Genomic DNA, 17,995 nt, shown 5'->3' on the forward strand with positions numbered 1-17,995 from the left:
TAACTGAAGGACAGCTGTTTACAGTTATAGATCATGTTTCTCCATTATTTCTTCTTCTAACCTGTCAGAAAAATTAACTCTTAACAAAAGCACAAAGGACTTACCATTTCTGAGGTGATGAAGCATTACTAATGGGGGAAAAATGGCTTTCCTGTGTAGCCTTCATGTCTGCCAGCTTAGATGTGTAAGCATGGGAAGAACGGTGTTATCTTATACTCTGCTGGCTCATCGGGCATTAGCTGCTTAAAATTTCATGTTCCTCCATTCATACAGAGGTAAAATTACACAACTAATAGAGAAAAGCTTCAATATTATTTCTGGAAAGACTCATTTGTGAAAGAACCTCCTCAATATCTTTTCTTTGTCACTATGTTCACTCTTCCAGTGTTTCTATGCGTCCTTCAGTCAACTGATACCAGCTGCCCCCAGGGATGGGTTTAAGATCTCCCCCAAAAACTAGGGGAAGAGGAGTGTTCTTTAGCCTCAATTTGGGGTTTGCGTAGGGTGAATTTGATTGTTTTTTTTCACAGCCTGCTTCCTTCTTATGGATTCTCAGCAAATATTTGAAAGTTGCACAAGAGCCTCTCATAACCTCACTTAATTCTAAGCATGTTGTTTCTTGGAAATACACTGGCTAGGTCTGCCACCTTTTTTTATATTCACGAAGCTGAAATAAGAGAAGGTCAGGCAATAGGTTTTTTCATCACTAAATTACTGTGAAGCTAAAAACAGCCTGCAGCTTTTGATGAGTAACAGCAAAATCATATTTATTTGGCTTCATGGTCCTTATTTCTTTGAAGAACAATGGGTGGCCCAGGAAGTCAAATTGCAAACCAAAGGCTACAATGGCTTATTGGTTGAACTGAAAGGGAACAAGATGTAGTCACCACAGAGGCAGGAGCTGTCTATTAAATTCTGTGAAAACCTCCAGCTCAGTGCACAACAGTTGTTGAAATGGAAATAATTAAAAGCATGAAGAATAAAGTGCCCAGAATCTAAGATCTCTTCTACTGTAAACTTGAGATAAGATATTGAATTCAATAGAACTACTCACATGGAAAATTAGGGCATATTCAACTATTTATAGATCTAGGGTTTTAAAATTCATTCTTCTTTATTGATAAAGCACAGCCTTGGATATGTGTTCTACTTGTATATTAAAAAGATTTGTAGGTAACAGTAAGATTTTCAGAAAGCAAATTAAAAAGTATATTCATAAAGCCCAAAATATCTGAATTAATACTCAAACCTTGAATAACTATGCTGATAATTTTGTCCTTGTGTCCTTCTATGCTATTGTGAAGAAGTACTTAAAGAAAACAAAACTGCAATATAAATATAAGAGAGGAAATGGAGTTTTCTCTAAAAAAAATAGAACCAAACCTTTATGTTGTTACCATCTATGTCTTTTAAACTAGTGTAAACATTTTAAAATGTGACTCAACATTTTTTATGAGACAAAGGTAGATAATATTTAACAGGAACTTCTATAAAGATCAACATTAAGGAAAGAATATTGAAAATAATACAACAAAACAACCTGGAATGGAATTCAACACATTACATTTTCTGTAGTTAATATTTACAAGCCTGTTTTCACTTTCTAAAGCCTAATAACTTTTTATGCTTCAGAGTTTGGAAAGACAACCACAGAAATATGTCATATCATTATCACACACACTCATAACCATAATATAGCTTTTCTAGTGGGATGCATTAATTCCAGAGGGTATTCATATAAAATTATAGAGGACATTCAACTTAGTTTTGGAATGTTTATAAATTTCAGATATAACTCTGTTCTGGAAGGCACAGAACTTGAAATGTATACTTGAATAAGAAGTAATCTGCTCTAAACTGTTTATTGTTGTATTATAAAGTGATTAATCTATTATATGTTCTATTTAATACAAGCACGTATTTAATACCCTATTTTTTCAGGTTTGTTCAGTGGTATGGACTTTGGCTGATAGACTAATTCAAGAAAATATTATTACAATAATGTAAACCTAAGGACATCTACTGCCCAGACATTCAGACATAAGTTTTTAGGTAGTCTTGCTTTTTATAGTCTTTGTTTATTGATAATTTGGCAAGAACATTCTGGATGAATGGTTTTGTACATGCACAAATCAAAAACCTAGGAACACTAGCAACAGTCTGAACACAGATTCATGGTGTTTGTAGTGTATGGGAAATTTGTACATTAGGATTGAATCTAGAATGTACTGGGTTTTCTTTGCTTACATAGGTTAATGTCACATATTAACAGATTCTTTAGTTTCCTAGTTTGATTTACAATCATTTGAGTTGAAAGCAGGGGAGTCCCGAAAACAATTCAGTTTTTCCTGAAAATTTGTCCAAACATCATGCTATGCTCTTCATGTAAGGATGACTTTGTTTTCTTCTGGAAGAAATGACTATTTATATTTGTAGCCATTTAAAATAAAGGATATAGAAACAACTGCTAGTTACATTGCCTAAAGATGGTTTAAATAAATCTTCCTCAAAATCTTTACCCATATTATTGTGAAAATGAGTCACTGAAAGTAGCTCTCTGTTCTACCTTTGGTATTTTCAAGAAGAATCTCTCCCTGTGTGACAACTAAACTAGTGAGTTAGCTGATGGATGTAGATTAACCACTGGCTTCTGCATCACCATGTTAGGATATATAAGCCTTATCCTTCTGAAAGAGATAGTTTGCATGATCTCAAAGCAGAATCATGGATCTAATTAATTTTTAATGTTTCTCCTAACTGAAAGGAATGCCTGTACTTGATATGGATGCAGCAAAGGCCTTTTTGATACAGATATTATTATTATTAGATACAGATATTAGGTCTACATTCTATACAACTGGAATTTCATTTTAAGAGGTAAAAATAACTGCAGAATGGGTATCTGTCTTGAGATGTCAGAAACCGTCATCAGTAACACAGTTTTACACTGAAGGTAGCACTCACTTTGCCTGAACAATTCTGCAATAATCTGAGCGATGCACTTAATTTTAAACCATTAATTGATCATTAACATATAGGTTTATAGCAGAATGCCAGCAGTGGAACTGTGCAATCTTGATATGTTTTGTAATCTCTTACTTGGGGGTATGGATTAGTATTGAGGTTTTTTGCTTCTGAAGCCAGAGACCTGTGAGCCTTTCAAAGGCTTTTAGCTTAGAAGGATATTTACTGAAGAAATTAGGTTTGCTGCTGCTGAAGCATCTGAAAGTTTTCTCCTGTTCTGTAATCACTCAGCACTCAGCTGTGTAAGTCACTCTATAATGCATGCCAGACTAATGCATAGGTGTCCAGATTGGTGCCGGAGTAGAGGCACCCAGGTGGACACTGCTTTTGTAATTACATGGCTCTTGGCATTCCAGTTTGTTTTGCTTAACAGACCTGTATACAAAATGCAATTTTAAAAATCATTAATGGTACTTCATCGATTTTGAACTTTCCAGCCTTTTTATCAGTAGTTTAAAAGAGGATCAAAGTTGTATAACCAAGAGCATCTATGAAAAGATATCTAAACAGGACTCCTAATGTGTTTAAGCAATATATCCAAAAAACGAAAAAGAAGTTGTTGAGAAAAAGGCAGTGGAATCCATGGGTTTTCACAAATCGTTGCCTATAGTGTTCAGTTTTGTTTTCTGTGATCTGCAGTGTTACAGTATTACCTCTTTGGTATTCACCATCTCTTTCACTTGTTTAGCTTCTGAAGTGTTGGTCAAGGTTCCATTTTTTATAGCGTTTTTGGACCTTTTTTTTTGGACCATTCAGCATGATTGTTTTTACGTATCAGGTGTTTACAAAACAGGAAAACCAGCAATTTATTGCTCTTCAGTGGATGACCTTCGTTGTAGTTGAAAGAAAAGCATTTCTGCAAGTATTGTTAAGATGATATGCCAGAACAGATGAAATTTTCTTCTGACCTGATCTGTTATGACATGTCTATAGGCAAAATGCGTTCCAAGTAATTGCTGTGGATGGGGTTTGCAGTGGAATAATTCAGTGTCTCTCTGCTGAAGACTGTATTGACTGGCTACAAGCAATAGCAAGTAACATTTCCAGCCTCACAAAGCACAATGTAAGTATGGATCCAAGTAAGCCAGAAGGTTTCCCAATCATATTTGATTATAACTGTCATAAAAGCCTAATGGGTTCACACACAGAATTATCTGCATATAAACAATGCTTGAGGCTGTCTGAGAGAAGTCAGCTCACGTTTGTCATCAAATCAGACTTTGTGAGAAATCACTGAGTGGGAAAATATTCTCCCCTGCAGTCATATAGTTCACTTCATCACTATCAGAGTCATTTGCTTTTTAGCAATACCAGCTAGGATTAGAAACAAAGACCAGACAAGCAGGAGAAAGGCAGGTGTGATGGACATGCACAAAAAATTCTGCACTTTCTTGGTAGTTTGAGAAATCACATCTAGATAAAGACTGTTATAATCAGATCAGAAATAGATATTAGGCCTGTTTGGGTATCATTTAACACAAGGAAAACTGGAAAGTACTTCTGTGGTATAGATACAGATGTTCACTATCAGCAAAGATTAAATGCAGTTATGCTTTATGCATTTTATTTTTCTGATCTGATTAGATCTCATGGGACAGGTATCTCTCTTTACTGAAGAAAGAATAAATCTTATGCAAAAGTTTTTGCCAAACTACTTGTAAGTTCAGTTGAAAGGTCTTCTGGACCTGCTTAGGATGTATTTTTTGGATTAGATGGTGTGTAGTTTTTTTTCTGTAAAAGTCTAAATTATACTTTTCCTATTTTTCCTCAAAAAAATACAGAACACAAGGTTATCTCCATTATTTTGAACTGAGTTCTAACAAAGAAGCCCTTGAGGATTTTACTTATGTTCTCTAAGATTTCCTTAAATCTCTTTTAGCTTCCCAAACCTGCCTCTGCATTTGCTTTTGTTTCAAAAACAGGGAACACTTTGAAGAAAGTTGTATTTCTTGGATATTTATATTCAAGATGCAAAATATGTTCCATCTGGCAGCAATACATAAAAGTAATTGTATTATAAATAAGTGACAGACATGAATTCATCCACCATCTGCAAGCTTCCACGCAGCACAAGCCAACTTTATGGCTATTTATTCATCCTTACCATGCTGTTGCTGTATTAGAACCTTTCTTGTCTCATCTAGTCTAGGATGCCATTTTTTTCCTGTGTCATCTTTTAGTTCAGACTATTAATGATTCTTGCAACTTAAAGTAGTGTATTTGTATACTTATAACAATAAACAGGTGCACCTAAATTTTGTTTGGTAACCCTATATGTAGCTTTGATGAGACTATAATTATGGTTGTTTAGTTTAACTGTAATTTTGTTAATGTACTGTAGTTGCTAATATATTTTCAATATTTTAGAAAGGAGTACAGATTATAACTACAGTAGTTTCATGAAAATATAGAAACCATGTCAATGTATTTGATTTTTTAAAAGATAGAAATTGTAAATTATACAACTATGATGACAAAATTTGTATTTCCTGTGTCGCAAAAACATCTCATAAAATAACTGTGAGATTTAGAGCTTATGACAATTATCTATTGATCTATTTTTAAAACTGTCCTAGTTGTTCATAGCCCACATGAATTTATGGAAACTAATTAGACCTTCTTTTCTGTAATATTCTTTTCTTTTAAATTGTGAGTTGCCGGAAAGAAGTAGTTATTTGACAGCATACATGATAAATGAATATAACAAACATTAGAAACACAGAGAGGAAAAAAAAAGTGTTGTTCAGAACATTGATTATATGGGATTAGAGGTTCCTGTATTTTCTTTCCTTACAAGATGGTTACTGACCAACACATGCTGTTGATGTTAACATTTTTCCTCTAGAGAGATGTTTGCTCACAGTCATTGTCTCTTACTCTGGGAACCAGTACCAAAGAAACATAAAGACTACAGGAATTTATTTTAAATTTGTAAAAACTTGTATTTACTCTTCTAATTTTTAGTTCCAATTAACCTCATATATCTGTCTAGAGTTTTGGAAAATAATTTGTCTCTCTTAAGCACTGGATAGCTTCAAGAAATGTTAGCTTACACATTCTTTCTCATATCTACCTTTTAGAAAAGAAGAAAGCAGATGAAAATAAGAAAGACCATAAAAGCTAAATTGTTTTTGAAAGATTTCCTTTGCCACTGTATCAAGCTTGGATTCTTTAGATTTGGGTTGGATTTTTCTTGCCTAACTTTAGGTGTCTTAAAGCAGAATATCTGAAGTGATCTTTATGATTTAATTTTGACACTTACTTTATGGTGAGGTTAATTCCCTCAGAACATATTTTCTTTTTCTTTGACTGGTAAGGAGCCCTAGGGTGGTGAGTTGAGACTTTGATACCTAAGGAAATAAAAATATCACAGAATTGCCTTGGTTGGATGATTTTCCTCATGCACTAGGCAGGTCACCTGGACATAGAAGGAGATCAAGTTGGTCAAGCAGGACCTGCCTTTCCTGAACCCCTGCTGGCTAGTCCTGATCTCCTGGGTGTCCTGCTCTTGCCACATGGGTGTACTCAAGATAAACCTCTCCATGATTTTCCCTGGTACCAAGGTCAGGCTGACATGTCTGTAGTTCCCCAGATCCTCCTTATGGTCCTTCTTAGAATCATAGAATTGGCTGGGTTGGAAGGGACCTCAGAGATCATCAAGTCCAACCCTTGATCCACTACTGCTGCAGTTACCAGACCATGGCACTGAGTGCCACATCCAGTCTCTTTTTAAATATCTCCAGGGATGGAGAATCCACCACTTCCCTGGGCAGCCCATTCCAATGCCTGATCACCCTCTCAGTAAAGAAATTCTTTCTAATGTCCAACCTAACCCTCCCCTGGCACAACTTGAGACCGTGCCCTCTTGTCTTGCTGAGAGTTGCCTGGGAAAAGAGACCAACCCCCCCCTGGCTACACCCTCCTTTCAGGGAGTTGTAGAGAGTGACGAGGTCTCCTCTGAGCCTCCTCTTCTCCAGGCTGAACTTATATATGGGCATCATGTTGGCAAGCTCCAGTCATCTGTGACCTCCCCTGTTAACCAAGACTGCTGATAAATGATGGAGAGAGGCTTGGCAAGCTCCTCTGCTAGCTCCCTCAGTACTCTTGGATGGATCCCATCTGGCCCCCTAGGCTTGTGATCACCCAGGTGCCACAGGAGATGGTTAACTATTTCCTCCTGGATTATGGGGCTGTTGTTCTGCTCTCTGTCTTCCAGCTCAGGGGCCTGAATACCCTGGGGGCAGCAGGTCTGACTGCTCAAGACAGAGGCAAAAAGGCATTAAGTATCTCAACCTTTTCCTTGTCCTTGGTTGCAGTATTGCACCCTCGCATCAAATGAAGCATTGGGAATTCTTCCTGGCTCTCTTTTTATTAATAATACATTTGTGAAAACTTTTTTTAATTGTCCCATGTGACAGTGGCCAGACAGAGCTACACCTGAGCCTTTGCCTTCCTTCGTGATCCATGTATTCACCTTAAGTTGCCTGTCCCTTCTTCTAACAGTGGTGGCAATATATACATCCTGTCATTGGTGTCTTTCAGAGGCCAGGGAGATTTTATCTGAATAAATCTACCAAAAAAAAAAAAGCCTGAATATTTTGACAAAAAGCATACTAGTCTCAAACAGAAAATCTGTAATATTTTACCTTTTCACACATAGGTCTGAAAAAGACCTATATCTGATGGCTGAAACCACACAAATGTGTGTAGGAGGAACATAATTTTCTCTCCCTATGTGCCTATATATATCTTACAGTTGTGAAATGTGAGTCTCTGGCTCCTAAATCTCATATTTGAGTCTGTAGTTCAATTATAGTTTTTTAAGGATAATATAAAAATCTCTTCTGTCATGAGCTAATATGTTCAAATCTGACACAAAGGTGGTATGACTCAATTGCAGAATGATTCGTGTAGCTAGTACCTACCAGAGAGCAAGAAAATAACAAAAAGGCAAAATTGAAGCAAAATCAAAGTGTCTACACATCATCACCTCTAGTCCTGCTTCTAGTCCATGCTGCAAGTAGGAATTTTCATTTTTGCAGCTCCAGTTCAGCTATGAATTATTTTTCTTTGCATTAACTTTAAACTGCATTAGTTCCTGTGGTAGTTGATACTGATTTCAATTCTTTACAACGTATTTTTTTAAAGAATTTTATAATGACATCATCCAGTGGGTCACATAACTTTTAAAGGAACTACACTCTGGAAGAATATAAGAAAATACTGCAAAATTGTGTACTCTATAAAGAACCACCTGTGGCCATTACATAGCTAATTTATGTGCTGCAGTTTTGAAGGAGCTCAAAAATGAAATTTTTAATGACTTTAGCAGGGATTTTACCCAAGGTCCTTTTCAAACTTGATTCAAGTGAAAATTATTTTGTTCCCATAATATTCTATTGAAGTGCTGCCAAAAGACCTTTTGTTTTGTTAAAAAAATAAAATAAAAAAAATTAATGCATCGCAGTTAGTATCTTCTAGCATGTAGCTTAATAGAATCTTTGAGGATTTATCCTCCTAGCCTATTATTTGTCACTCTTGCCCATTGCTTCCTCTGTGGCAGATTCTTATAAAGTGAGTGCAATTATACTTCTTTTCCCTTTCCTCTTCCATCATTTCCTTGGGAGACACTGCAGCAATTGCACATTTACACCTCTTACCTTGAAGCTAGCACTTGACAATGAAGGAACAACATGAACTTCATCAGACATGAATAACAGGCAACTGAGGTAAGGTTGTCAAGCAGAAGGTGTCAGAAAGCTAGTTTTCAACTTATCTTGAGAATACCCATAAATTTTGCAAGTTTAATTCACAGTGGCTTAACTTTATTCCAGCATGGTACATTTTCTGGCTAAAATAACATGTATCTGTGAAATTACTGAGGCACATGTGTTGGTGGTTCAAGCATGGAAGTAGACTGAAAGTAGTAGGATGAATAGGTCTACAAACTGAGTAGAAGTTTGGCCCAGTGTATGTATTTTCCTGTACTTAAGCCTTTATTTTGAACAAAGTTCAAAAGTTCAATTGAAATGGCTTTAATCACATCCTTAAAATGTCATGCCTAATAAAAGAAAGGAAAGAAACTGCTGCTAAGAGGACAAGTGTATTCTGACAGTGGCTAGAAAGGGGGAAATGAAAAAAATAGGAAACACGAGGAAAAAAGAGCAGAATAATGTTCCACTTGTGGGAAGAGTAAAATATCACAGGACTACATTCAGTGCTTAGTAAGTTACAGAAATAAATGGGTAGTACATGTCTCATTTTTGTGTTAGATGCTACCACCAGTAAGAACATTCTGTGGATATTTTTTATCACATGAATAAATCACTGTCATTCATATGAAGTAAACAGATTTCACATTTCAATTTTTCAGTAGAAATACTATGGTAGATCATGAGGTTCCTTTGATGCTAGTGATTCTGGAGTTTTCAGGGATTTTATGCTCTTAGATGCCCTGTGAATTGTGTATTGCAATAATATTTAACTTTTTGTCGATTACTGAGCTATGTATGTTTGGAGTGTGTCCAAAATGATCAGCATCAGTGTTAAACTTCATACAGTGGTACGTTCTGTAGTAGTGCAAAAGAAAAATTTTTCTATAATTTAGAAGTTAAAAGCCTTGTAAAGTGAAGACCAAAACAACAAAAAAAAAAAAATATAGGAAGTCTTCAAAATATTGATAGAATAAGTTTTACATATGTTGTTTACTTTTCCCAAGGCAGAACGAAGATGGAACTACTCAGATGAGTTGTGTGTTATCAAATAAATATATGTTCAACTGTTTTTTAAGCAGTATTAAACATTTACAGAGCTCTGACACTGATTTTTTTGTTCTACATCTCATTCTAGATTGTGTAAAGGGAAGCCTATAGAAATAGTCATTCCAATACTGATATTTAGGTCTCTATAGGAGCACTTAAAACTAGATATGCTTATAGAATCATACTGCCTTTAGGTTTTTTTCCCATATATGGTTCTCTTAAGACACATAGATCTAAATCAATAAATGTAGTCAGTGCAGCATCAGAATTACATAAATCGTGGGATGCTACCCATCTGACATTTGAAGCCATATCTGTTTCTGTGTCACTGTTATCAAGAATTACATATGGCCTTGTATTATATTTTCTTACATTTTGGGCAACTTGCTGCATGCCTTTTTTTTCTAACTTGTCGCCTGTACCTTGCTGACTGATGAAATGTGGGATATTTTACATCTTTTTGGGTATAGCTGCACTACTGGTTTAACTGCAAAGAAAAATTAAGTCTTGCCAAACTATTACTGTTGCTCCAGTGTGTTTCACCTGTACTTTCATATTGTATCTGATCTTAAAGGATGATATGTAGCATTTTGCAGGTCAGGAAAACAGTGCTAGAAAAGGATATTTCTTTGAGAAATACTCCTTCCAGAATATTTCTTCCAGAATAGTTCCCTTGTCTGGGAAATTTGTAGAAAAAAAATTTTGTCTTTATAGTTGGAGCATTTGTTATGGCACATTCTGATTATGGTTACAGAACTCATCTTTGAGACACATAGTTTTGATTCAGAATATACCTTATAAATTTCAATTCATCATGATAGCTTTACAGATGAAATAAAATTGCCTTTCTGTGCTAATATTGCCCCAAATGTTAAATCTATTAATGCTGGTTTTAACAGTATCATTCCACTTTTGCTGTACATAGTATTAGAAGTCTTACAGCAGTCAATAATATATAGTAAAATATTACCATTTATACTGCTATAAATTAGCACTATATAGTCCTAAAATGCTACTTAAGAGAAATAATGACCTTAGAGATAATAACATCAAAAGATCTTATTTTAAAATATTCTTCAAACTGAACTGCAATTTACCTGTTAAATATAAACCTTAAAAAAAGAGCCACACTTTTGCAGAAAGATTATTTTGCAATGGTGCTGTCACAGAACAAAAGATCCCCCTAATTCATCCAATTTTGTATGGACTCTTTTTAAATTCTAGCTTTGTGCTAGTATGTAAATAAAAGCAAAACATCGAAGTATTCAATGTATTCTTTAGTCTATGTAGGAATTATGTTGAGTCTGAGAATCTTTTCCTTCATTTCATTATTACTGAAGGCTTAAGTTGACATGCTATAATAAAAAACTGTAATCTGTTGAGTTATGAGACATTTGGAGGGATGTCATACTTGCTCTCAACATCCCACCCTGGTGAAAGGTAGCAAGGAACCTGTAATTAAGAAAGAAAGAAAGAAGAGAAAAAAAAAAGAAAGAAAGAAAAAATAAAGAAAACCATTGATTTGAAGCGGCAAAGAAATTATGAATAAAGAAAGAATAAAAGAAGTAGGAGCAGTCTGAGACTAATAGTGCAGGAAAGCTACTTGGGTTTTTGGAGGGAGGTAGAACATGTTAAAAGAAAGTACTCATTATAAGTTCTCCTTTCTTGCCAAAATGCCAAGGTGCCCTTTAAGTAGCAGCTGGAGACTTGCAGCTACTTTAACCTATTTTTGACAAGCAGTAAACTCTTCAATATTCCACAACTGGTTTACATTAAGCAAGAGTGTGTTGAAAGTGGTGAATCACAAACTACTGTTGATAAAACAGCAAGTGGGAACTGTGAGGCTAGGCAAATAACAGCCTTTCTTTTTGTATTCCTCCTCTTTATTGTATTAAAAACCAAACCAAACCAAACCAAAAAACAGCACCCTGAAAAAATGAATATTTGTTTACTATTTGTATTTTAAAGCAAGGTTAGCTTGTTTTAACATCCTTTTCATCTTACTTACTTTTAATATAAGGTGGTTACATTGCAAGTTTTGCCTTTCTTCCACAAACAACTAAGAAAAAAAAAAAAAGAAAGAGAATTAAAAGAAATTGAAATGCACTCACAAAGCCATCAGACACCACAGGGAATACATTATTAGTAGGCTAATGTGTTGAAAGCACTTTCTCCATTTGGTTGTCTTGCTTCATAAAGTGCTATAGACATCCAGTGCATTCTGGTAGTGCACAGCTTATATTTGCCTGAGGAAGGGAATGGACTCAGAGGAAGTGATAGAGGGCTGGGGGAGAAGACAGGAATTTTGGTTATTCTGGGAGAGTTTCAAGAGGTCAAGGCAAGCAAGCCCAGATGACAGAAACAGACAAAATAACAGATGAGCGTTAGGCACAGGAAATGAGCCCCAAATCCTTTGGACTCCCTGTTTCTCTGCTAAAAAAAAAAGGTATTATGACACTCTGAGACAGATTTCTTATCTCCTTAAAATATCTTGTGTAATTAAGTGGCAGGCATCTCTGGGGAAGGTCTGAAAAGTCAAATTATAGCTGTGCTGATTGCCTCTGTGGGCACCAACATGATTGCAGGGTTGTTTTGGTTTGTTATCACCAAATTGTTTATTTCAAAAGATGAAGTCATTACATATGAAATTTATTTCAAAGACTGTCATGAAGTAAAGCTTAAAAAATTGAGAAGCACCTTGTTTCTTTCTCATTTCACAATTCATGGTGCTCTGTGACTTACTGCATTGAATAGTTATTAATTTCCTTTGGGTAACTTTTACCTTTTTGAACTGATGACTAGATGGGAAGTTTCTGCTTTTTTTTTTTTTTTTTTTTTAATTTTATTTTTAACTCTTTCAGGCTGCAAAAAAGTATTTTCCTACCTGTACCTATCAGGAACTGTAGAATCATAGGATCATAGAATTGTTTCTATTGGAAAAGACCTTTAAGATCATCAAGGCCAAACATTAACCTAACACTGCCAAGTCCACCACTACACCATTTCCCCAAGCACCACATCCACACAGCTTTGAAGTACATCCACAAATGGTGACTCAACCACTTCCCTCGGGCAGCTTCTTCCCATGCCTGACTGCCCAGTCAGTGAAGAATGTACCCCTGGGTCCTTTTTCTGCTGGGCAGCTTTCCAGCTACAATCTTCCCCAAGATTGTAGCATTGCATGGGGTTGTTGTGACTCCAGTGAAGGACCCAGCACTTGGTCTTTTTGAATCTCATACAATTCGCCTCGACTCATCAATCCAGCCTGTCCAAACCTCTCTGGAGATCCTTTCTACCCTCAAGCAGATCAACTGTCCCACCCAACTTGGTGTTATCTGTGAATTTACTGAGGATGCACTTGATCCCCTCATCTGTAGTAGATTTTTTAGCAGAAAAAAACAAAGGAAAATTTTCTTTACTGTTTTTATGGAATAACTTGAGATAACTATGGTCTTAAGCTAACTTGCTTAGAAAGTAACATAAAGCACAGTTTACATAGTATTAGAAGCAAAGAATGCTACTACATGATTTTCAATAATTTCTTGTTGTGTCAGGTTAGGAATTCTATAAAGTTGTTGGTCACAATCAAAATATTTAGTTCAAACAGTTAATATATATGAGTAATTCAATTAATTTAGGAACTCTCTGGCAAAGAGTGGATAGAAATAGATTTGTCAGTGAATATAGCTGCCTTAAACATGAGGGGCTTTTTGCTTTTCTGGATTTGTCCTTATTCTGCAATACAAATAACTTTGAACTTTGCTAATAAGTGAAATAGAGATGCTCAAAATGTAGTGTTCTTCATAGAATCCTGAATTCCATCGCCATTATTTCACCCTGGGGAAAGAGCAGTATGAGATCATGGAATTAAACCCATTCATTAAGACTAAGGGGAAAAAAGAAGTAAGCTGCTTTAATTTTATGTGTATGTATACTTATGTACATCTGCATACAAATATGTACACAAAAAGTAAGATTTAATAGATGTTGTTAAAAAGGAAAAATATATTAAATCTGTTAAAAATTCATAAAATAATTTTTGTTGCTTCATTTCTTTCTGAAATCAAACCTGTAATCCTGTGCTAGGTGGAATAATATTTCAGAAAGTACTAATCACATATATTTTATGTATATTAATATCACTATATATTTTTATAGTTGATGTAGGTAATCAATTCTTTATTCTCCGGTTTTTCTCTTTTATGAGCCAATTACCAGTTATGCCTGAGCAGTCTGTCAAGAGAGTAATTTATTACTATAGTGTATCTTCTGGGCTCCTAAATTCTATTTTGATCTGAGATCTCCTGTGATAGTAAAGGTAGTTGCTAATTTCTAGAAGTAGAGAATGAGGAGATGATAAAACGCTATTGGAAAGGAGGCAACCAGGTAGTTAAATAATGCCTGTTCATCTCACCTGTGACTACTTAATTTTTCAGTATCATAAAATGCAACATAAAATGTAACTGAGGGAGAACTTGATGCATGTTAATGCTTAAACTTAGTTTTGGCTATATTAGCAGAAGGATGATTTAAGGTCAGTGCAGATACACACTTGAGCACTTTGGCATGTTAAAATCCAGTTTTATTAATGAGGCTGCTTTTTGAATGTCATGACATGAACTTTATTTCCATTTCAAATTACTGATAGATATTCTACTACTCTTCCAGTGAGATGCATGGATATTATATAGAATGTCAGTAAAAAGTATTCTTTGTATTCCATTGTGTCAAAAATATACTGACTGTGTAAATAGCAAGACAAAGTTATTGTTTTTCTTTATATCAAATTGATATGTGCAACAAATCTATGTAGAGATTATTTATTTGTGTGTTTTGTAGGTTTCCTGTTAGTACAGACAAGAAGCCTTGATAAAAAACAGAGTAAAACATTGTATATCCAGATTACAAAAATGTTTTTAAGTCTGTGGCTGAATGATTACAAAAAACTTATGGCAGTTTTCTTCAGGGGATAATCTATTATCTGCCTAGCAGAAAATATTTTCTGAAAAACTTATGGCATGTCAATATGCTGCAGCTTCTCACATAGCTCAGCAGATTTAACGTTGTCAAAGGAGTTTTAGCAGTACTTCTCTGGTTTGTGATTGCCATGGAACTAGACTTGCAACTACTTTTTTTTTTTTTTTTTCTAAAAGTAGAGGCATTAAGTAATCTGACAGAAATAGGTGTTTGTCCCTGGGAAAGCAAGATCGTCTCCACCCAAACTCCTTACATAGTCAACTGATAGAAGAAAATGTCTTTGAGACTTGAAGGAAATGAACCAGTACTCCTGACTTAAGCACTCACTTCTATCCCATTAACTATATAAGGTATGCAGACATCTCCAGAGGCTAATTCAGTCTCCTTGAATTAAGTACCTACCTCTCCCTCTTCTAATAGGAAATGGCAAGAGGATACTTTAGCATTATTGCCTACAGGTGGGAAAAGTCAGCCTAACATGACAGACAGGAGCTCTCCATGCTACTCAGCCTGCAGGCCTGGTGCCATCTGTCTCGCTCCTGGCCAAAAGACGTCTGGGGACAGAGCAGGGCTGAGGCTCTGCCACCCTTCCAGGGGCTCTTGTCTTTGCCATCCGTTAAGTCACATGTAAAATTCAGCAAATGCCATTTAGCAGGAGGAAGGGCTCTCATCTCCAATAGGATTCATCCAGTTGCTGAAGTGCAACACATACATGGTTATCTGCCTGTTTATTTTATGTCCAATATCACTGGTTGGTACTCTGGTACTATCTACCATGGCCAAATTAGCTCAAACACTTTTGTACTACAGTGTAACATTTCATTTTGCAGATCTTTAAACCTAAGCAGCTGACTAATGTCTTCAACACTGCAATCCCTCAAACGTTTGGGTTTTGGTTTTTTTTTAGCAGAGTAAAGAGGCTGGGAACATAGGGTGGATATACGAGCAGGAAGAGAGAAGTCAGCACAAACTTCTGCAGCCAAATTTGCCATGAAAGAAAGATCAGCAAAAGCAGGCCTCATCTAGATGTCTTCAACTGAGAAACTGGGGATTTTCTATATTTGGGAATGTTGCAGTCAGATAAGCCTGCTTCATCCTTTTCCCTTCTGTCTTCTTAGATCTTATTTGCAATGCGCAAAAGTTTTTAAATCTAACAAGAATCTCTCTCAGGTTTTGAAATTAAACTAAAATTTTTGCTTCTTGAGATGCTTGCAAATCGTAGGAGGTGTTCCTCACCATTTTGGAGTGGTGAGGCTCCTTAATTTGTGGCATAATTGCTTCTGTTAAAATAGCCTACATTGCTTTAGGGAAGCCAGGTTGATGAAAAACGTTTTATATATATATGTATATTAACACTTGTTTTGTACTTTACCAAGCAAAACCACACAGACTACTCTTAAGCTTATATTTTAATAGTCTGTGCATTCTATTGAAATGTTTGCCTCATTTTATAGCAGTAGCAATATCAATTTTAAAGGTGTGGGGGTTTTTTAACCTCATAAATGTGGTCCTTCACAAGGAGAAATATGTCCTTAGACTGACACAATCCCTATAGAGTTGTGGAGCTAAACAGTCTATTTCAGTTCCTCTTTAAATAATTGATAATTTTTTGACTCTATGCATGATTTACATCAGAATTATTTCCTTTTATACCAGATTAAAATAAATGGATCTTGATATTGCTGTGTAAATATAATGTAGAAATTTTAAAATACTATAGGAAAAAGAATCTAAAATGTTCTAAAAGCTGTTCAAAACAGATGATTTTTAAAGTTATTTACCTAAGAAGATAGTCAGTATACCCCCCTCACTTTTAAGCAAAGTATGACTTAAGAAAGGTAGCTATTCTTGCTGCAGCTGCATGGAGATTAGCACACTCATTTACCAAACAGTAACCATAATTAGCATTTTCATCTCATAACATAATGAGCAGTAATCAAGAAAATATAGTATGCAATTTAAATTAAAAAAAATAGTCCCTAGGTTTGATAACAACTGGAACTTTTTGACACTTCAAATGGTTCCTCCAGTAAATTAAGCTGCCATTTACATAGCTGGATAAGTTGCAGGCCAAACCTAACTTTCTGACCTCTATTTAGCCTTCTGATCCAAAACCCACTTCCCATTACCTTTGTATGTTCATAGAACAAATCACATCTTATGCATTTTATGTTTACATTTTTTAAAACTCTGAAGACAGACTCACAGAAGCTTCCCACTTGCTCATTGTGAGATGAGTGACTTAGAAGACAGTTTGCATCTTGACCAACTCACCAACAAATACAGAAATTGACTTGACCAATTGCTGGTCTGTGTAGCTCCACTGGCCATGTTGTTCTTATCTGAACAGAACTACAACTCCAAAGCATTTTTGTTTGTTTCGATTTTGGTTTTATTTAGTGTTGATTTGAATATACAAGAAAACTTTAGCTCCAGAAGCATTAACCTTTTGGCTTAACAAAAATCTTACGGTTTTGGATATTGGTGTCTTCTATCCCAAGCATTAGAAATCAAGAAAAGTAATACTAATACTGGGATTCTTTTCAACACCACCACTCTTTTTACCAGTCTCTGATCAGCTTCTCAGGAGTTCTTTATATTGTTCACCTGTGTTGCTGTGTCTACTACTGTTATCTCAGTAATATTTTCTGTGGAGCACAGGGGGGTCTACTAATACGGTGCTAGTAATACTAAAGAGCCTGCTTTGCATTTTCATATATGTATACTTGTATAATTAAAAAAAATCAATAGATAGTGATATTTTCTATAAGATGAGTGCTCTACTAGTCCACTGAAAAGAAATAACAGTACAAGAAGGGACATAAACTCTTCATTAGCCTAAAACAGAGGAAAGAAACAGCAGAAAAGAATTTGTTACTAAGAGTGGGATCAAGAGGTATTACATCAGCACTTAGGACCAGACGTATGGTAAGACTAGAAGAGATTTCCTCAACTGGGAAGCAGCACGGGTGAAAAGAAATTGTTTTGATATACAGCAGTGGTAACAGAGAGGCCAAGGAAAGGGTTGGTTCAATGCACATAGGAAAAAAAATATTGGTAGACAATGGCAAGGCAAAGTATTTAATGCTCTTACAATTAGACAGTGAGTTGCTTTTCTGAAATCTATTGACATAGATGCACATTCAATGAAAGATCTTAAAAATGTTTTCTGAACGCTATGTACCATGTGACAACTCTCACTCATGCAGGAATATGTCATTTTTTAATGGATT

General features: G+C 35.5%; 1 protein-coding gene across 1 annotated transcript in view; it reads left to right on the plus strand.

The window, feature by feature from the left end:
- The window catches only part of SNTG1 (syntrophin gamma 1), a 312,374-nt gene that overhangs the window by 226,817 nt on the left and 67,562 nt on the right, over positions 1-17,995 (plus strand). The window contains exon 11 of the mRNA XM_071737518.1: positions 3,958-4,087. Within this exon, the coding sequence (XP_071593619.1) occupies positions 3,958-4,087 (130 nt within the window). The remainder of the gene's footprint in view (positions 1-3,957; positions 4,088-17,995) is intronic.

This window comes from Heliangelus exortis, chromosome 2 (assembly GCF_036169615.1).
Source record: "Heliangelus exortis chromosome 2, bHelExo1.hap1, whole genome shotgun sequence".
In the NCBI taxonomy this organism is placed as follows: domain Eukaryota; kingdom Metazoa; phylum Chordata; class Aves; order Apodiformes; family Trochilidae; genus Heliangelus; species Heliangelus exortis.